The sequence below is a fragment of the Lichenostomus cassidix genome, chromosome 14, assembly GCF_008360975.1.
Source record: "Lichenostomus cassidix isolate B80296 chromosome 14, HeHo_3.0, whole genome shotgun sequence".
Lineage (NCBI taxonomy): Eukaryota > Metazoa > Chordata > Aves > Passeriformes > Meliphagidae > Lichenostomus > Lichenostomus cassidix.
The window spans coordinates 2,796,499-2,814,236 of record NC_139495.1 but is presented as its reverse complement, the minus strand read 5'-3'; the positions used below and the strand labels follow the sequence as shown (position 1 = coordinate 2,814,236).

General features: G+C 43.6%; 1 protein-coding gene across 3 annotated transcripts in view; it reads left to right on the top strand.

Moving 5' to 3' along the window:
* The first annotated feature begins 412 nt into the window (after positions 1–412).
* Positions 413–17,738, top strand: part of USP22 (ubiquitin specific peptidase 22) — a 90,608-nt gene continuing 73,282 nt past the window's right edge. Inside the window, exon 1 of one of the 3 annotated variants that reach the window (XM_085074464.1) lies at positions 413–1,177. In XM_085074464.1, the coding sequence (XP_084930590.1) occupies positions 1,052–1,177 (126 nt within the window). In that variant the 5' untranslated portion in view covers positions 413–1,051. Of the gene's footprint in view, positions 1,178–5,941; positions 5,961–17,738 lie in introns of those variants that run through there. The other 2 variants (XM_085074463.1, XM_085074465.1) reach the window with 2 other exon arrangements.

Genomic DNA, 17,738 nt, shown 5'->3' with positions numbered 1-17,738 from the left:
CCACTGAGGGAGCAGCGAGAGCGGGACCAGCGGATGTGACAGCCGCGCAGGCAGCTCTGGGAGGGACCGCCCCCTCGCGGCCACCGCCAATCCGCTCTCCGATTGCAATATGACTGACACCCAAGGCAGCCAATCACACCGGCGCTCTCATCACATAGGTCCCATCCGTTGTCTCGGTTGGTCGGATAACATGTCAATCATCTACACGTCCCCGCCTCTTTCCGGCGGGGGAAATGCTAGGTAGGAAGGGTGGAGGGGGAGAGAAGAAAGGGAAAGGAGCCAATGAGACGCTAGAGAGGGTTGGATTGACAGGCAGGTAGACCAATCGCCGCGCTCCTAAGCCCCGCCGCTCCCTCCCTCGCGGGCGGCGGGGCAGAGGGGGCGCCCCTCCCGCACCTTCCCCGTTGGTCTATCCCACTCCGGGCCGGGCGGGCTGGGTTGAGTGAGCGGCTCGGACCATTGCTCGCGGCGGGCGGGGGGGGCGCGGGCGAGGAGGAGGAGGAAGGAGCCGGCGAAGGAGGCGGGGGGGCGGTTTAAAGGGACAAGAGCCGTGCGGGCGCCGGCGGGGGGAGCCGGAGCAGCGGCGGGCGGGGACTCGCCCCCTTCCCCACACACGCCCGCTCGCACCGCGGCCAGGGTCGCCGCCGCCAGCGCCCCCCTCCCCTCCCTTCCCCTCCGCCCGCCGCTTCCACAGCGGCCTCTATGAGGTAGAAGGGAGCGGCGGCCACTCCGGGGGCGGCAGCGGCCGCTACAGCCGCCGCCTCCTCCTTCTCCTCCTCGCCTCAGAGCGCCCCATCTTTGTGTGTGCGGGAGAAGGGCGGGAGGGAGTGCGCGCTGCCCGCCCGCCGCGCTTTGTTCGGAGCCGGGGGGCCGTGGCGGAGCCCCGGCTCTATGTGCCAGCGGCTCCCCGGCGGCGGCGGCGTGAGGGGCCGGAGCCCCTGAGGGCGGGGGGGCCCCGGCCCGTGTCGGTGCTGCGGGGCGGGGGAAGGGGCCGGCTCGCTGCCCGCCGGCCCGGCCCGTGTGCGGGCGGATTGATGTGGGGGGGTCTGACATGAGTCCGCCGGCGGCCGGGTGCTGCCATGTGACCGGCTTCAAGGTGGAGAACTGGAAGCAGAACCTGCGGGCGATTTACCAGTGCTTCGTGTGGAGCGGCTCGGCCGAGACCAGGAAGCGCAAGGTACCGGGGGCGGCTCGCATCCACCCCCCCTTCCCTTCCCTCCCTCCTTCCCTCCCTCCCCGACCCACCCGCCGCCGCCTCGGGGAGGGGACGGGTCCGGTCCCCCTGCAGCCCTCCCTCCTTCCCTCCCCGCGGGGCAGGTGGGCCCGAGCTTCCCGGGGAAGGGGCCCGAGCTGCCGCACGCGGTGCTGGGGGAGGGAGGAGGAAGCGCTCGGTGCCTCCGGGCTGGCGAGGGGGAGCACCGGGATGGAGGAGGGAACCAGTCCCGGCGGGGCCTCCTTCCCTGCCACCTGCCCCGGCGGCTTTTCCGCAGCGGGGCTGTTCCGCAGCGCCGCCGCTTCCTCCTCCTTCTCCTCCTCCCGGAGGTTTCCCGGAATACCGGGGGGAGGGGAGGCCCGGGGCACCGGGCACGTCCGGCCTGTGGCGGAGCTTTGTGGAGCCCCGCGGGGCCGCGCCCGAGCCCGGGGGGCTGCGCGGAGCACAATGGCTGGGAGCGGGTCCCGGTGCCGGGGGCTGCGGCTGGCTCGGTTATGTGTGTGTGTTTTTCCTTTAAAAAAAAAAAAAAAAAGCTGCTCGTGCTGATAATCCACTAGGAAAAGGGGGATTCCTGCTCCAGTGGGGCGGGGGGAAGGAACTGGCTCAGCCTGGAGTACAGGGAAGGGCAAGGAGGGGGTTTGCTCTGGGAGCTGTTGGCGCCTGGGAAAAATCCCTGTAAGCCAGGCAAAAAGCAGGAAGAGTGCTTTTCCCCACCTATCTCCTATAATAACATCCTTACACACATGCCTGTTTGTGGAGGGTTTCTCTCTGCACTGTGCAACTAATTGCTGTTTTTCTCTAGAATCAACTAGTTTTTACTTCAAAGTGACTTGGCAGATTTCTGTCAGTCGTCGCATTTGGTGACTGAGGAGGGGAAGGCAACAGCTACACGGAGCAGAACTTGGGGTTTGGGACAGCACGGATTGTGGTTTTATTGGAACAACCCATTGAAAACTTTCTGATCCCAGTGCTTTGCATTAAGCTGCTCAGCTTATTATTGGTAATAGAACTAGAGTATGAAGGATGGACTTGAAGGGTGAGGTGCCGAACCATTTTTCTGTGTTCAGTTCATGTTCTCAGGAAAATCCAGTTTCCCAGTTTTTTTACCTAAAGAGGAAAAAATGGAATCTGAGGAGAAATATGTTTTAAATGGATTTAATAACTTGATAGCCCTGCAAAGTATAGCCAGACTTGTTTTCAATGTCTTAGAATTCCCTACAAGTCAATATTATAAAGTGTATTAGCCAAAATCTGGGTGTATTTAGCTTATAGCATGTTAAAATACAAATTGGTATGTAGTAGATGGTGTTTTCTGCTTAAATGGAGAAAAAATTATCTATGTGCTGTGGAAGAAAAAAATGACAAGTGAGGTATGAAGATATCTCAGACAAATATAAAGCATATGCTGTGTGGAAGCAAGAAAATAAAATTTCTTGAGCAAAATTACCTTTTTCTAAACATGGATCATCTTTTGTAACCTGCATACCTCTTGTGTGCTGCAACAGCTTTTTCCTTCAGAAATCTAATGTAGGGATGTGTTCATCATTGCTTGAGAAAACAGCTGGAAATACATAATATTCCATTGTAATCAATCTGTTCTCACTTCCTCTTTGCACAGCCAGGCTCATAAAAGCAGAACAGGATTGTTTCAAAATTATCTGTCAGCTCAGGGAAAACACCAGTTTTCCTAATACATGCTAAAAATGCTTTTCCCCCTTTTTTTTTTTTTTAAGCAGGTTGCCAGTATGAAAACAGTTGGGTTTCTGAATTCGGCCCACCTGAAATATGTGGGTGTACATGATCATACGTAGGGCAACATTTTGGGTAGCTAAATTTGGGATTCAAGTCCCTATCTATGTTCATAAGGATTGAAGAAAGTCTATAAATTACATTTATGGTAGTTTACCCTTCCTGACATGAGACCTTCTTCCATGGAATTTTACTTCAGGGAAATTCCCTGTCCGTATGTATGCTTTACAGTTTTACATGTAAAATTAGAAAAATGGTATTTTCTGTTTGGTGGCACATTGATAGTCTAATAACTAGAAGTAAAATTATGCAGATAGTCCATATAACTGGAAAACAATCCTTTGTCCTTTAATAGTTTATATATACACATATATTATGTATATGTGTGAATATAGTCTAGGAGCAAGCTGCAACTGCTTAAGAGCACCTATTCATTGGTGAAGATTCTTCTTAATCCTAATCATCAAAATGATGAGGCTAAATTAAAGGTTTATTAGCAGATGATATTCTCTTTATTGCATGATCAAGGACAGTCACATTATATATTTATCACAGGAAACATTCCATGTATATAATTGATCTTTATGGAAGGCACTGGGCAATTGAACTGTTGTTCAGATGAACGTAGCTGTAAAAATGCCTTGGCTGTTGGTGAGAGCTAGATGTAAATGGTTCTGGTTCTAGAATGGTAACTACTGTCCCTCCTAAGCCTGTCTTAAAAATCCAGGGAGCAGTGGGAACTGCAGGGGGCAGAAAGGGTCCGTTCTCCTGCTGTACCTCCGCTGCGTTGTGCCTTGGCAGACCATTTTAGTGCTGTGCTATTTGGTTTTAATACACACCTTTTCTGTGAATAAGCTTTTACGAGCTCCAGCTCGCTGTTCAGTTTGCTTTACAGCCAGTGCTTCGAGCAGAATGGCTCTAAAGCCTGGTTTATAGTGGGAAAGCTGTCTCCTCAACGCGTATTTCAATCCTCAGTCAGAACCGAGAGGTAATTATGTATGTATCTTTGTAGGCGCTGGGATTCTGGTGAAGATTTTAGGAGTATGTTTGCTCCCGAAGCGTTGGCTATGCCAGGATTTGAGCTGTCATCACAGTGCATTGTTGTATCCACACGGAGGAGCGAGGCTGTGACTTGCCTCATCTCACTGCATCTTGTCCAAACTCAAGTGCAGCACTCGTACAAGCTGTTCCAGGCACAGGATTTGCCATGGTGTAATTATGTTGCTGGTGGTGAAGCCTTAGCAAAGACAAAACTGTCACGCTGGAGAGTGGGACAGGAGAAGAGAGAGAGGGAGAAATCCGAAGAATGACTCTTGAAATGGTAGTTTTTGTGATTAAAAGTTGGAGCTAGGTTTTAGGGCTCAAGTTGTATGTAAAGTGGCACAAAATTAGGGTGGACTGTCTCATTGTTTGGACTTGGACCTGCAACTCTTGATTTTTAATTTGCCATAGTTAGAATTTGTTTAATAACCTGATGGCAAAGCTCATGTTTCTGTAGGTCATGGACTTTACCCTGAATATTTTGATGTGAAAATTACCTCACACTTAATTAAATAACACTCTAGAAGAGGTCCTTAAATATGTCACCACTACTCCCCATTCAGGAATTAAAGAGCAGACAGAAGATGCTGAAAAGGCTTGCGCCAGACCTTCGTGTCAGCTTTTTCCATTTTTTTCTGTAGGGTCACACTTGAAACACTTGGCTTATTCCTTTAGAATTACAGATGAGAAAAATCTGTTTTGCAGTGCTGAATGTAGCTTTTGTCCCCATCAGTGAGCAATTACACATGTAGATGCATCTTTGTGTCCAGGAATTGGTAAGTAATGGTTTCAGTGCTGGAAGGGCATCTGAATTTATGATTAAATTATGTGTTCCTAGACTATACACCTTGGAGGAAAACTGTCTCATTCTGAATGGTTCTTACCATCAGTGCCCTGAAAAGGATCTTGATGATAAAAGTGAACTGGTCATTGTGACCACAGTCATGATATGCACAAGATTCTGTGTGGAATTTCAGAATGTTTGTTCAGTGCTTCAGCCAATAGATCAAAGAATAATTGCCTGTCAGGGGCTGTGCAGTCTCACTGACAGCAGCTGCATTCTGGCATATTTCTGCCTGTTGGAGAGCTTCTCTTGTTTTTCCCATTATTCTCTCTTTACATGGGTCCTGCAGACCAATTGATCCTTTCAGATATGAAGAAACATTTGCTTTTATAGGTGGTGACTTTTCGTCAGGTATCATTCTCCCCGTTGACTTGTGACTTCAGTGCATGGTTCCTTGTAATACTTCGACAGATAATCAATTACCAGATACTTAAACCTGAAATGACTCTGGTTCATTTCCTAACTTTCAAAGTAGAAGAAGCTTAAAATAACTTAGCAAATAAATGCATGTTTTCAGTAGCAAGTATTGTGGTTCACAGTCTAAATCAGCATGTCACGTTCTTGCTAAAGTGACTTTGCAGTCTTCAGGGTAAACTACTGGTGGAACTTCTCATCTCATGCTCCCCAACAGCCTTGCCCCATGTACCTGTCCAGGGACAGGGAAGTGTTGATTAGGTGATTTGCTTTGTATTGTAAAAGACAGGCCAGGAAGCTCACCAGGCTGTGCCACCTTCACAGGCTCAGTGTTTGGATTGTTTAAATTAATAAGGAAATCTTAGCTTGTTTTTCTTTAACGTTTTTAGCCTGTGCACCAAACTTCTGGATTACAAATCCTGTGGAGCATTTGAAAGAGGAAGTCCAGGATTCAAGAAGCATGTCTCTTTTTCAGCTGCGTACTCTGCTTTGGCTGCCTAAGTGAACTGTGTGATTGACTCAGGAAGGATGTTCTTCTTTGCCATGTGCTGTGGGAACTGCCTTCTCCCTGAAAGCCCATGAGAAGTGTCAATGTCAACTCCAAGCTTCATTGTTCAGGATGTCTCCAGTTTCATACCTGAGCAATCTTCCTTAGTTCTTAACCTCTAAGGATTAAAAAGATCCTTAGACCTGCTGAAGGTAATGTTCTCTTTCCTCTTGGTGTGAAGACATGACCTTTGGTGTGAGAGATACCCAGACATGAGATTTTAGCTCTGTACCCAGCATATGTGGGACACACTAGATTGAGAATGCTCCACTGAGTTTGTGTCTCTGGTGCTGAAGAACATAATACAAGACCTTCCTCTTCCTAGTGGTGCTAATCCCTAGCACCACTAATTTTGTATCCTTTACCGTGTTTTTTTTTTTTTTTAATCACTTGTTGGTTTCTGGGCCAAAGGTTAGGAATTAGTCTTGCACCATGAACTTGAAGGTAGTGAATAGCAGTTCTTGAGTTGTGGGATCTGAACCATCAGGACTTCTCTATTTTTTAACATGGATGGGAGAGACAGTAAATGCAATTTTATCCCTACCTGTGTTTGTTCCCTGTTGCTGATCAAGAAGATGGATCTGCCCAAGCTTATGAAGGAAAAAATAGGGATATGTTGGACAAGAAGGCTTCTTTTTTTCTGTAATCTTTTCAGCAGTCAAGGTTTGCTCACAGCCAAGCTGTTTGTCAGAGTAGTTGCAGCATCTCTTTAATTTTGTCTGCAGTCAACGATTTTATTTGCTTAATGCTGAAAGCTTTTAAACTGAAATGACAGCTAGTAGTATGAAGGTGAGCAGGGTGGAATGGCTTTGTTTGATTTGCTGGACTCTCTGTTGAGCTTTATTTTAAGCCATCACAGCTTTAAACCCCAAACAAAGGTTAGGTGATAGCCTCATTTTTGTTTCAGGTCTTAATCTGTGGTGTTAAGGTGAAACCGGAGCTGCAAATTGCTCGCAAACCTTCTACTCTCCTCCTTTCATTTGAGGATTTTCTGTTTCAGTAACTGGTGTAACAAATCTACGGGCAAATGGTACTGCCTGATAGTGGAAGTTTTCTGCTTCTGAATTGCTGACTCCCCTTCTCCTGACTTACTGCTCCTTGAGTTGTGCAAAAAAAATGTGGTTTCCTTTGGGAGGGACTTTGGGGATCCTGCTTCATAACAAACATTCTTGCAACTGTTAGTTTGATTCTCCGTGGAGGCTGATTTGTTTTTAACCAGAGAAAGATTAACTCGGTTTAAAACCTTGTTTCCCACGTTAAACCAAGCACCCACAGTTTTTCCTGTTCATGAATTCCTATGAATTATGAATTCTTATGAAGGAACTATGGTTTCTCATTCTCTTCCTGGTAGATATAGGGCTTGCCTTTTTTTGATCGGCCACACCTTTCCATTTCACTTGGCTGACAGCTACTTGAAAAGGTTGGGTTTGGGGTTTTTAATAGTTATATTCCCATGGTTATCCAAGTATTTGTAATGTGTCTGTAGCCTGCAGCAACATCCAAGGTGAGGAGATATATATGTCTTACTATACATCAGGTATAGTGGCATCAGGAGAAAGGCAGTCTGAAGGTGACCCATATGCATTTCAGTGGCCTGTTTAAAACATTATTTTAAAATACTGTTTTTTCCCCCACCATGCAAAGAACCATTGTTAGAGCCTTTCTAGACTTGGACAGAAGGAGCTGCCTAGAGCAACTGTCTCCAGTCTCTTGTTAACCTATGGACAATGGAGCAAGTGAGTGAAATGCTATAATGACATTACAGTTTATTCTGTTATCCTGGACTGTGTTGTCAGCAAGCAGTGTTGGAGCGTAGGGAGAGCCATATGTTATCTGAGAGGCCTGAATTGGGAACCTTTCCTTAGCAGAAGCAGTTCTAGAAGCTGATAGATCTGTTCTGACTGGATGAAGGCTCTGTCTTGGTGGTTGTATTCTCTTACATATTGATTTGGCAGTCCTTTATGTACACTCGGCTTAATTCAAGCTAAGAACTTTGCTGCATTAGCTGGTAATAGAATCAATGTTGTGAAGAGTTACTCCTTGCAAAATTAACCTGCATTCTGGTTGCTTCAAACCACGTTTTTTCCAAGGAGTGGGGCCACATAGTGCAACTGGCACAGCAGGTCAAGAATGATCTGTGGTTCATTTCAGTGCAGCAGCAGCTGCCATGGTGCTGATCTCTCTCATTTAAGAGAAAGAATCATTTTATCTATCTCAAGACCTATTTGAGGATCTGTAAAGTGAACTGTTACCAGACACCAGTTGACTCAAAGTAACCTGAGACTCACTTTATCAGTTGATAAGTGATTAGCAGCAAGCAGTCCATCCTGTCACGTTCTTTTGTGTGTGGAATACAGCAAATACTCTACTTTAGATTTTCCATTTCTCTACTTAGGTAGAATGTGGCTTAAGGATTGGTTTTATTTTTCTGAAAACCTCTCAGCTGTATGTAACACTAATGTAAAACTCATAATTTTTTTTTTTTTGCCTGTCTCTGCTACTTTTCCAAGTTGGTCAAGAGAACTTTTCCCCCTCCTTTCATTCTTCCTTTCCTGTGCTTAATGGAGCTTGAAATTAACGTGGCTCTTCTTGTCTACCCTCTTGCTTAGTATCACTGGTGATGTCAGCATATCCCTGGTGGGAAATATATGCACGGTGCACTAAATTTGTCATTGAATAAAAAAATTGGATATTAGACAAGGTGAAACTCAGGGAAAAAAAAGGAAAAAAGTGGACATTGGTAACAAGAGTTGTTTTCAACACTGCTTAAAATGTAGTGTCTTTTTAATGTAAATATTGAGACTGGTGCAAGTTTTCATACCCTGACACAAATTCTGACATTAAGCGTGAGAAGTATATTAAATATCCTCATATTCAAAGTAGTGATGAGAAGCAGCTCACTAACTGTGACACTACTTAGTAGTAAGTCTGAAGACAAAACTGAGATTTGACTGAGCTTAAATGGTCTTGTCCTTGTGCCGTGCTGGTTTTGCCATGGGATAGTTTGAACACACAGCTGAGCTCTTCTGCACATACATGTCAGATGTGAAAATGTAACTATTAATATGTTCAGTGAGTTGCATTGTGAGTCTATGTTATGTAGAAATTATTAGTCTACATTTCATTCAAGAGATCATTGCAACATCTCTTTTTTTCATTAGTGTCTTAATCTGGAGTTCTGTTTTGGCAGTTCTTCCCTAGTATATTAAACAAAGTTTTCATCCATATATTAAACCATAGTTTAAGAAGTAGTATATTCAAAAATCACCAAGTTCTTAGTCCCTTTATTCTTCTTAAATACATAAAATACCCTTCAGTATTTGAATGTAATTTAGTGATGGGGATGTTGGAGTATCAAACACCCATGTGGCACCGAGTTCCATTTGCTTTGCTTGTCACTCAGAAGTTCATGCATCCAAGTAGCCTCTTTTAAATAGGATTTGGCTTTGGATTCATCTTACTGAATTAACTGCCAGGGCTTTTATATGTATGTTTTGCTTCTGTTTTTAAAGGGCTTTTGTTTTTGCATCAAGTACAGACTTGAATTACTTCAGTGTTTATCAGCACAAGGAGAGAAAGCAGCAGTTTATAAGCTTTATTTTCGCCTACCTCCCCCTTGCCAACTGCTATTTAAAAAGTATCTTTCCCTCCTTGTGTCTTTGTACAGCCTGATGTTATTTCACAAAGTTTGTCTAATTACAATTTGTGCTTCTGTCCTCTGCAATCGGCCTTGTTACTGCATTGCAAGTCTGATTTTAAGGGACCTCATCTACAATGTACTTGGTAAATAAAGGTGAGATTTATTGCACAGCAGATGTATGACAGCTCAGTAAGTGCAGACAGCTGAGATAGCTGACTGATTTCAGTACCTCGTTTGTGTTAGGTGAGCTTTTGTGACCCTCTGCCCTCCAGGGACAAATGCAAAATATGTCTGAAGGTTTTAGGTTTTTCTTTGCTGTGCTTCATTATTTTCATATTACTGCCCAGTTTTGCTCTTAACTGGGTCTCTATCCTGTTGGCAGCTGGTGACCAGGGTGAAACTCTCATTGACATTGTCTCCTGTGCATTGCTGACTTCTGCCATGCTCTCTCAGCAAGCATTCCCTCCCGAAAGCTTATTATTGGATATGTTTATCTGCATGATGAACACTCAGTTCTTTGGTCATTTGTGACTACATTTTGTGTTGTTGGTTGTGGGATGATCTTGATGTGGAGAACAGGATGAGAAATGCGGTGAAAATAGTTTCAAGAGTTCCTGCAGTTCTGTGCGTAAAGAGGAACAAGACTCCTCTGTCATGATGAGGCTGTTCCCTAAGGAAATTTGTCTTATACTGTGTTCAGCATAATTTTATCTAGCTGCCCTTTGTGATGTATTTTCTTGTCACATAGTAGTTCTGCTACTTAGAACTTTTCTTGATAGGCAAGTTCCAGAGTTGCCTGGAATTAAATAAATTAATTAAATTTCTTTTCTGCATCTCTTGGTAATAAGTATGTCCTTATTGAAAGGTTTCAGGGAGTAGATATTTTCTTTGTCCATCTTAGGCCATGTACTGCAAAAATCTGACTGTAGAAAAAACAGAACTCCAATTTTGCAGTAACCTGAAGAATTACTACTTTATTACAGCAATTTTTTGTAAAGCAAGCAGTTTAACTCTGTAAGCACGTTGTACCTGTAGGTTGAAACTGGCACACAAACTGTTTTATGCAGTGGTGAAAGGGATGTTAAGGAGAAGGTGAGTTAGCAAATCTGACAAGTTTTAAAAGCTTGAATTGAAATTTGGAAACTAGTTATAGATGTGGGTACCAGTGAGATATGACAGAATTGGGAAATGGTTTGGGTGAAAGGAACGTCACTGAGGTAAAGGACAGGCAATATTTGATTTACCAGAGGAAACCAAGAGATACGAAAATTTGGACCTTTCTGTGCATTACCACAAAGGCTGGTGGGTGGGGAACATGAAATCCAGCTGTATGGCTGTTGGTATATGCCTGTCCTAAGGAATTACCAGCTCTGGGCTGCACATTCTTGCTGTTGTACCATTGCTGTGTCATGCTTGTGTGGGGCTGCCATGAACCAGAAAGAGCAGATAAAGATGAAAATGATCTTTTTTCCTCCTCTTACCAATATTTCACCGACCTGAGTGGTGACACTGGGAGGCTGCATGTGGCGCTTTGAGTAACAACTGCTGCCGTGCTCTGGACTGTGCCAGTGACAGATTGACTGTGTGTGAATGTTCTCCTTGTACTGGTGGCTTCTTCTGCAAAGTGTTTCTTATACTGACTTCATCCAAAAGGTTGTGTGAAGGAACCTCTGTTAGTGCTGCAGTTGTGTGCTTGTACCTGCTGTTCTCACAGATGATGCACCGGCGTGTGCTGAGCCTGATATGTGAAACTTGTCTTATGTCTGCAATTGTTGGAATTTATTCCTGTATGCAAATAACTTAGCTCAGTTTCCTTGTGAAAAAATAAATGAATCAGGGAGTGTAATCTGTGATCAGCTATTACAGCAATTCCACTTTTCATATTACATTTAATTTAATGAAATAAATAGTGTTTTTCCAAGTAATCAAGTTATGAGCCACTTGTGTCCCTCTTTCAATAGGCCCATCTCTAAGTTAAGATTTCTGTCTTTTATAATCAAACTCTAGTAAGCTGATATAACTTTTTTTTTTTTGTTGGTTTAAAGCATGCGGTCATGGGGCATATGCCTGGATCATGCTCCTGCTGCATGTAGTTGGGGATGATGGGATAATGGGACTGTAAATTATCTCTTTATGGTGCTGGTTTTCCTCTGGCCTCCTCCCTTGTGCAGTGTAGAGCAGCCCCAAGGCTGTTCCAAGCGGTGCCAGCTGGCTGGAGCCCTGCGGGGCTGCTGTGCCAGATGGAGACAGCAGCACTCCAGTGAAAGCCAAACGTGCTTCCCGGGGTCGTGGAGAGGTGCAGCCTCTGCAGCCCCGCCTGGATCCCTGGGCAAGGGCTGTGCTGGGACTCAGTTACTCCTGCACTGGTGCAGCCATGGAAAGGACTGCACTAGGACATCTGCTGGGCTTTTTTTTTTTTACTAGATTCATGATACAATATGCAGCTATTAAACATTTTCAATGTGTTAGCATCTCCTTTTTTCCTAGTTTATGCTTCTGTACTGTCTGTGAAATGTTCAATTCCATAGCATGTACAGATGCTCAATACTGAGACAGATTTTTTCAATTTGATTAAGTGTGGTGGTTCCTGATATGTTGCCCTCTTTTTTTCCTGACTACCGAAAAATGCTGTTAACCAAAGGATACTCAGACAAGAAAAAGCTTGTTAATGGTGGTATTTTTAATTTTTTCATTAAAATTACACAAAAATCCAAGCCCTTCATTCAACTGCCTGAAATGACAACTTCAGATATGCTCTAAAATAAGTTTTAATCCCTTCATTTGTCTAGTTGACTTTATAGTTTCTACTGAAAAAATCTATTTCTTAGAACACCAGTGAAATCAGTTTGTTGGTATTTTACTGCATTGTATTCAACTCTGTGGCTTGTTTTGTATTCCACAACAAGCTTAGTCAGAGTAGAACAACCTCATCTGCACAAGATGTACCCCACAAAAAACATATGTTTGAATATTCCCATCTTGTGGAGATGAGGACAGTAAATGGGTGAAACTCTTAGAAGAATCCAGTTCCCTGATGGCTGCTCAAACAGACATTTGTTTTGTAGAGGAGCTGAGAAACACCAACTTACCCAGTGTTTCTTCACTCTCTTGACCCAGAAGGCTTTGTTCTTATTGACCCATTAATGCAGCTCACACTTCTAATCCAGCAGCCCAAAATAGCTGCCAAGCCTGGATTTTACTGTGGTGGCATTTGCTGCACAGGTAGTTGGTACCCAACATGCAGAACTGCAGGTGAAAAACCCACCAAGCTGAGGCACGTGAGATTCTTTTGGGCAGGTATTTCAAGTGTCTGATTTAAATAAGGTAAAAAACTCAGCATGATCATATGTGCAAAGGATTTATTGGAAGAACAATGTATTTTGAAACAACTGTCAATCTTCAGAACTGTTGGATATGAGTGGCAATAGGCAAGGAGGGATATGCCTTGTAGCTCCCTTGCCCTGATGATTGTGCTAGAGGAGTGAATAAAAGGAGAATGGACCACAGAAAGTGGTAGTTACCATATTCCAGCCTAAATAGTATTTGTCTCTGCTCCTGAAGACAGAATGAGGGTGTTTTTGTGATGTCTTAGGACATGGCAGAGGTTTAGGAGTGATCATTCAGTCTTGTATTAGCAAGGCAAGTGATTTAAGGCTGAGTCTATCATGAAAGATACACCAGCTTGAAGTAATGAAGCAGTGGGAAGAAATATATGGTGAGAAATAATTTAAAGGCTTTAGATGCACTTCCCTGCTTTCTTTACAAAGTAGATTTTTTCAAAGTGACCTTCAGTTACAAGTGCTGTTTCTACTCAGTGTGTGCTCCTCTTTGCTACATAATATTTTGCTACCTTTTTACTTGGAGAAGCTTCAAATCTCAGGGAATTGGAGGTAATTTCCTAGCGAAGTAGTAAATGACTTATAATAGCTTCCTTACAAAATTCTCAACACATACTGTTCTCTTAATTCTCTCTTTTGCAGGTGTGTTATATCTACTTACAGGTATCTGAAATAAAGCTTTTCAAGGAAATGGTGAAATTTTCCTTTTGTCATGCAGAAAGCTCTGTCCTATGTAAACCCTTGCTGAGTGTGATGCCTGCTAGACTGTTCCTGTCACTTTAAATACTTTCATATCCAGCTACTACTGATAGTTAGTGAATTAGTTTTCTTTCAAGACATGAAATCCTTTTGTCCTGCTCTTCCTCAGTGCTGAATCCCTTAACCTCACCAATTCATATGTTTCAACTCACACTGCTTAACTTCTTAAAGTATTTCCTTCAAGTTGAAGTGTTCAAAGTAGAACACATAATATGTGAAATCAACTCTTAAGAGCATTAATATACTTTTCTTCTGGTTCATGAAGCGAAGTAAAGTTGCATTAGAATTGGAAGTTGATGACTGGTGGAATCTCCAAACTGTTTATTGAAAAAAATTTGGCAAACCAGATCAAAGAGCAGAAGTCAAGCTTTATGGTCCTGTCAGTTCTACAGAGTAAAAGAAGGTCTAAGTATGGTGAGTGTTCAGGCAGGAAGGAGATTCTACTATGTTTTCTTCACCTTTATGTCCTTCACTTCCTCTGCAGTTTTTGGTTTAATACCTTGTGATAAGCAGCTTTGTTTCCAGGTTTCTTCTCTTTGTGGTCAGTTAGCTGGAAAAGGGGAATGGATGACCAGGAGTCTACTTCTTAGCACAGATGGTTTTGGATGTAATTTCCTCCTTGGCCTTCCAGTGAGGCCAAAGCTGGTTTTGAACCTGCCCTTAAATCACAAGTAATGGTGTGTTCTGCTGCAGGGCACACAAGATCTGGCAAACTCTCTAACTTGCCCAGAGTAATGTCCCGAGTTGGACTCAGTGATCACACCAAGCTTTCAGAGTCACTGATTTCCTATCAGCTTGGTTTGACTGGATACTTCACTATTTTTGTGTTAAGCAGGAGGAATCTGGTGCGTTGTTTCTGAATTTTTGTTCTGTATCTGTTCTTGGGAGCACATCCTCTACGACAGACAGTACTTTGTTTTCAATGGCTACTTTATCCTTGTTTCTTCTCTATCATGTTTTCCTTCGTGTTCCTACGTCTCTGGCTGTACACTGTCTTTTTCCCTAGAAATTATCTGTTTGTTTACAGTTTAGACAAATGTCTACATTTCTGTGCTCTTAATTTCTTCACGTGAGCCCACCCTTTCAAGCCTGAGCATGGAGCACTACTCCTGACACAGAGTCTGAGCAGACTGTTCCTCATGCCAAGGTTGTAAGTGTTAATCTTGCTGCAGACTGGGGTGATAATTCATTGCTGTCACAGCAACACATGCTGAAAGTTGCTTCTTGCCAGATTTGTTGGCTATATGCTACACTAGAGAAAATTATTTCAAGAGTCTTATTGCATAGCCAGATGCTGCAGAGCTCGTGCAATCAACCTCCCCTCCCCCTTTTTTATGGCTGTTCTGACTTCAGGGAGGAAAAACTATTATACACTGAAACACATTCCTGTGTAACATTAGTAAAGAGGTGGATGAACTTCTGATTGTGGCTAATTTTTCTGGTTTTTCTTGTAGGGAAGTTCTGGTTTGTGTTCAGGATAAAAAGGAAGGCAGGCTTTTAAGGTAGGGTGAGGGGGATTTTAAAAGGAATTAAACAGTGCTGTTTCGGTTGTGTTCTCTGCCATAGTTGGGTGCTCTGAAAGTTTCATGTTTTAAGAGCTGGTGACTAGGTTGGCTCAAATCTGAAGAACAGAAGCCTCTGCCATCTGTATCCTTAGGATCTTTCAAAAGCAGGAGAACCTTTGTGAACTCTGGGTATCATCGTATCTAGGTAGTGGCCTAAAGATGCCGTTTGCTTTAGTTATATTTGAGGTGTAGAGCCCTGAAGAGGAAAATAAGTGGGGTTTTGGTACAGGATCTGAGTCCCCCAGAACAATTTAACATTTGCTCTTTTATAAGTGCTGTAGAAAAATGCAAGTTATGTGGGTTTTTTCACAAGGTATCCATTACATTTTGGGCATGGTGGTGTCTGATTACCAGGAAAGTGAGATTTACTGACTGTTCAGTCAGGCATAAATAGGCTTTTCCCTGTGTATTTCCAGCATAAATCTCCTCATGTCCAGCGGCTGGGCATTGTGTCACCAATAATTTTATTCCCTTTTGTATTTTAAAAGAAGGTGCTATAGAAGTTACATTATTATGAATGTGTTCCCATAGGACAAAATCCAGGTAAAAATGGAGTGCTGGAGAGTTTATTATTACCCACACATTATTATTGTGTGTCGTGCTGCCCTCCCCTGCTTTTCATTCCCTGTGCCTTAATTCTTTGCACTTCCAGATCACAGGAAACACTGCTTTGAAAATCAGAACTAGGAAGGGCTTCTTTTAGACCTGAGCAAATCACCTCTTTGCTTGGCAGGGAGAGCTTTTCAGCAGTTTAAGGAACTCTCAAGAAGGCCTGAGGCCTCAATGCTCTCAAAATGCTTTTTTAATCCTGCTGTAAAGCATAAAGACCACATATTTGTCCCCAAAACACTGCCCATGTTTATAACCATGGAGACAAAGCAAGAGATCAGGACTAGAAATCTCTACTGGATCTCATGGAATATTTTTGCTCTAATCTATGTGAGATTACTGGTGATTTGCAATTGTAATACTCTCGTGAAGAATCCCTTGGTTTTGCTTCAAGCTCTTAACTGGTTTTTCAAGTGCAATATGCCAAGGAAGTTCTGGCTTTTGTTCAGATAAAAGACTTTATAATTCACTTTCTCTCTCATTCCCATGTTTCCCCTTATCCCACCCTATCCCAATGCTGTGGTTTGTGTATGTATCAGCCTTTTAATTTTTCCATGTACAGGGGCTTTAAGAGCCCTGATAGTTCCTGTTGCTGGGGTAGCCTGCACAGCTCTTGGGAGGTGAGGGGAGAAAGCTCGAGTTCCCTTTTCTGTTTCTGGCCTCCACTGCCATATCCAAATGATGGATTGAGGCTCAATCTGTGCATTTCAGATGTTGAATTTATTCCTGGTACCGTTTCCGTGAGTGCAGGAACAGGGATTTGTTTAGAACAAATTGACAGATGAGTTCTCTGTTCTTACCAACATTCAGATTGCACTGTGGTTATTTTTAATAGCAAATACAATGTCTTTTTTTTTGTTTTTTTTTTCTTTTCTTTATAGCTATGCCAAGCACACACAAATGTCTGCTGGTATGTTAACTTTGGTGAGGGATTTGAAGCTTTAATGAGCTTCTGTATATCAGCTAATGTTTTCCCTAACCTAAGTGTTGGTAAGTCTGTCTTCGTTTTGGAAGCTGGGACAGGCTAGATCAATGGAAGAGTGTGCAAAAAAGTGTCTCGTTTGCCAAAGAATATTTGTTAGTATGCTTGGAGCAATAAAAAATTAAAAGTTTCTGAAAACTGTTAAGGCTTGTGTGATATGGGGAATAAGGAAAGCAAATGATAAATACATTACTTCCCTTTTCCCCAGTGGGACTGCCGTTTGAGATCTTCATGTCCAGCTGTTCCCTCCTCCCAAATTCAGTTGTTCAGCTGGGAGACAAGAAGTGTTAACCTTATCTGTTTGCTTGAACCGATTGATTTCAGACCTCAGTCATTTACAGCTCTGGGGCAGAGCTTGTGGAGTCTCACCTTTGGATGATGTTTCCCTGTTGGAATGCAATGTGGAAACTCGTGAGATTGCATCAGATGGATTCCCTGCTGAAGGGGAAGCTGTGGATTCCAGCAGACCATCCATGTTCATCTGGGGAGAGAACTGAAACTGAGGAGGGAGGGCAGGACTCCCAGAGCCCTTGCTGCTGTCTGAACATTGGCTTGTTGGGTTTCTCTGTAATTCAGTCTTCTTGATATAAATAATTATCTTCTAACGCAGCAAAAAAAACTTTCAGTTTCTGTATGGAGAGTGAGTAAACTGAACATAATGAGAGATGGAAGCCTGTACAACATCTCATCCAAAGTGAGGGAAGGTGGAAGAGTTGGAGGCAAAGCCTCTTTGTTTTGGGTAGAGAGATGATGTGGGAAGAGTATTTTTAATATGTTGGTGGTTCAGGAAAGCCCTGGGGTGAGCAGTGATGATATGGCAGGGGATTCACTAACAACTGGAGCATGGTAGAACAGCCCAGAGTGCTGCTCAGGTGTAATGATCCCTCCAGACCTTAGAGAGGAAATGGGATCTCAGGCTGGCTCTGTCAGGGTGGTGTTTGGTGGTGCAGCTGATTCTGCCCATCCCAGCAATGTGTTCTGTACATGGTTGCTAACATGATGCCTTGGCACTGACAATGTTGGCTGAGTTTGATTTC